This window comes from Tupaia chinensis, unplaced genomic scaffold (assembly GCF_000334495.1).
Source record: "Tupaia chinensis unplaced genomic scaffold, TupChi_1.0 Scaffold143701_1, whole genome shotgun sequence".
Classification (NCBI taxonomy): domain Eukaryota; kingdom Metazoa; phylum Chordata; class Mammalia; order Scandentia; family Tupaiidae; genus Tupaia; species Tupaia belangeri.
The window spans coordinates 102,815-106,229 of NW_006203549.1; the positions used below are offsets into that span (position 1 = coordinate 102,815).

The window sequence follows — 3,415 nt, forward strand, 5'->3', positions numbered from 1 at the left end:
AGATGGTGATAAATATAAATAGATAGGAAATCAAGGTAAGCAGAAGAGCCAAAGATACATTAAAGCTTGACATAAAAAGAAGAATCAACTCATTAATATGTTTATCAGAGCAAGAGAGAGCCGTAACTGCTGGAAAATCACAGAAAAATTGATGGACCACGTTGGACTTACAGAAAGAGAGGTTGAATATGTTTCGAACGTAAATGGAGGCATTCAGGAAACCGTAGATGTAGGGGCCTATGACCAGGTGAGCACACATACTTGTCGTCATGGTGGTGGTGTAATGGAGAGGCTTACACACTGCTGCATAGCGGTCATAAGCCATAGAGGCTAAGAGGAAAATCTCCATAGTGGCCAAGGCTATGAAAAAGAATATCTGAGCAGCACAGGCATTGTAGGAGATGACCTTGTCTTGTATAAGGAACTCAGCAATGACCTTGGGAGTGATGGTTGTAGAGTAACACAAGTCCACAAAAGACAGGTTACTGAGGAAAAAATACATGGGAGTGTGGAGACGAGAGTCCAAGATGATTAACACCATCATCCCCAGGTTTCCAGTCAGAGTGATGAGGTAAATGAGGGTGAACAAGACAAAGAGTGGGATCTGAAGATCTGCAGTGTTGGTTAGACCCAGCAGGATAAAATGAGTCACCTTTGTAGTATTCTCCATGTGACCTACAGGATTATATGAAAGGATGAGAAAAGAAAGGAGCACTTGGTAAATGTAAAATAAACATAAATAGATTTTGCATGCACACACATGCCTGTATTTCATTGTTTCCTCATTTTTCTATTATTTTTTTATTCTCTAATCTAGACCACTAATCAGAATGAAAAAAAAATATTTAATGGACATCTTAATCCGTTATTCTGTTGCTTACAGAAATATCTAAGGCTGGGTGAATGGAATTGAGTAGTTTATTTGATTCAATATTTTGGACACATGGAAGGGCTAAATGAATCACAGGATGGTAGAAGGCAGAATCTTGAGAAGAGTAGCTGTCCACAAGTTTCCACCTGCTCTGGGCTCCTTCTTCTTATAAACACACCAGAGCCAATAATAGAGTTCCTGCCCAAATCAATTTATTACATCGAAAGATCTAATCATGGTTCATAGTGAAGGGATTAAGTTTCCAGTTAATACCTTTTAAATACAATCAAATTCTACATATGGATTTACGATGAGACATCACATTATGACAGTGGGTATAGTATTTATAGGGTTACAGACTTTGGAGGTTGAAGAATTTATACAGATTACATGCCCATCTTCTTTCTGGCATAAATGGACATCCTGAGGTGCAGAAGTGAAGAAATAAGTTATGATTTGTTTACTGTCACATAATTGCAATAAATTCAGCTTCCAAATCAGATCACCTGAATTAACAGCTAACATTTAAAAAAATAATTTAATTTTATTTATTCATTCTTTTTCTAATTTGACCTGAGAAAGACACACACACAGAAAGAGAGAGGAAAAGTGAGAAAGCAAGCCACCAGGTCTGGGACTTAAACCATGATTGGCCATGTGGGAGTGTCCATTGCCTCAACCACCACGCCACCTGCTGGACCCAACAGCTAACTTTTATAGTGCTCATTCTAAGCACTTCCATGCATGCTTAATCAGTTTAATTACCTCAATGAACTATAAAAATATTGAGAATTTTTGGCAATTTATATAAATATCAAGTGACAGAGTCAAGTTTTGAACCCAGAAACAGTGATTCACAAGGCTCATATTATTATCTGAACTTGAATTGAATTAAATTTAACTTAGTTTTCATTTATTAACTTATTCATTAGACTAAGCTTAATGCTTGGAGCTGACAGTTTAATAACTGAGTCGTTTATATAAACTATATGCAGTGAGATAACAACTCAGCAGCTAGCTGCATATATAACAGCATAGACATTTTTTAGAGAGAGATTGTTGCTATAGGCCATGTGCTCTTGCCAGAGAGACAAAAGACAGAAAGTGAGAAATCACCGCTAAGGGGGATTGCCACACTACAATCCCTTCTCCAGTCTCCTTTTGCAATTTTGGGCATTCACGTACATGCATCCGGCAAGAGTTTGAGGCCACCAGGTCCAAAACTTGAACTGTTTTTGACCATGTGGGAGTCCAACAATGCAACTGTTACTCCATCTGCTGGTCCCTGCAAAGAAAATTCGGAAGAGATGGTAATGCAGTGAACTTGGGCTCTGAGAAGAGGTGTGAATGCATTCAAATAAGACTCATCACTTAGTACTGAGACATACTACTCCCATCATAACTTCTTTGAGTCTCATTTCAACCATCTTGAGATGCAGAGTAATAAAATGTAATAAAAACTGTTATAGTCCAACCTTGGTGGCACACACTCATGATGGTGAAGGCACATTTTAAGGTCCTAGGCTCAGGTCCTGAGGTCTTTCTATACATTCGGGACATGTGTGTGTGCCTATAATTTTGGCTGATTGAACCTAGGGATGGATCATAATTGATAGACCCTGTTGGGGGTTTTTGTCTCTCTTTGCCTCTTTCTATCTCTCTCTCTCTGTCATGGAAGATATAAATAAATTAATGAATAATGTTTTACAAAGGAGTTGTCATTAAGAATGAAAAGAAATTATATACAAAACCAGTTACCACAAAGCAGAGTTCAGCACAGGCTTTATGAGTGCTTGCTATGACATTCTAATCAGGATGGGGTGATGGTCTATATCTTTGCTTGGAAAAGCTCTGGGGCATGACCCTGAAGGAGTGGGTGAGTATGAAGCCTGGAATTCCTGTTTTGGATCTGCATTTTCTCATAGGGTAGAAGAACACTTATTGTTTTTTTTTTGTTTCTCTTTATGCATCACCCATTCTAAGTGAGGATCCAAGAATTTTTAGTTTAATTTTCCTGCCTTTCTATTTTTAAGAAGTTTTATTTTCTCTATTTATTTATTTTTTTAAAGACGAGTTTCATTGCTCTCTTCCTCTAACCTTAGTCTCCTAGCCTAGACAACATACATGCACCACTGTGCCTTATTCTTTCTTAACATGACCTCGCTATATTGCTTAGGTCAGACTTGAGCTCACAGACCTCCAAATTCAACCTTCCTGAGCTGTTAAGGTTATGGTACATACCACTATGCCTGGTCTCTGTGCTGGACTGGAAATTGAATATATGGTTCCCATATGATCCCAGAGTTCAGAATAGGAATTTTCCTTTTGTTTTTGAAGAGGTTTTTGCTATAGGGCAAGTACGCTCGCCAGACAGACAGAGAGAGACATGGAGACAGAAAGCGAGAAATCACTCCTCCCCCCGAGGGCATGGTCACGCAGCAATCCCTTCTCCTTCATTCTCCTCTCGGGATATTGGACACACACGCACATGCGCCCGGCGTGAGTTTTTTTTTTTTTTTTTTTTTTGTAGGTTTTTTTTTTTCG

The 3,415-nt window shown here is 38.6% G+C and overlaps 1 protein-coding gene across 1 annotated transcript in view; it reads right to left on the reverse strand.

The window, feature by feature from the left end:
* Nucleotides 1-670, reverse strand: part of LOC102482074 (olfactory receptor 5B2-like) — a gene marked incomplete at its 3' end in the record, with an annotated part of 2,009 nt that extends 1,339 nt beyond the window's left edge. The window contains exon 1 of the mRNA XM_006164728.2: nt 3-670. Coding sequence (XP_006164790.2) covers nt 3-670 — 668 coding nt within the window. The remainder of the gene's footprint in view (nt 1-2) is intronic.
* Between the last annotated feature and the right edge of the window lie 2,745 nt (nt 671-3,415).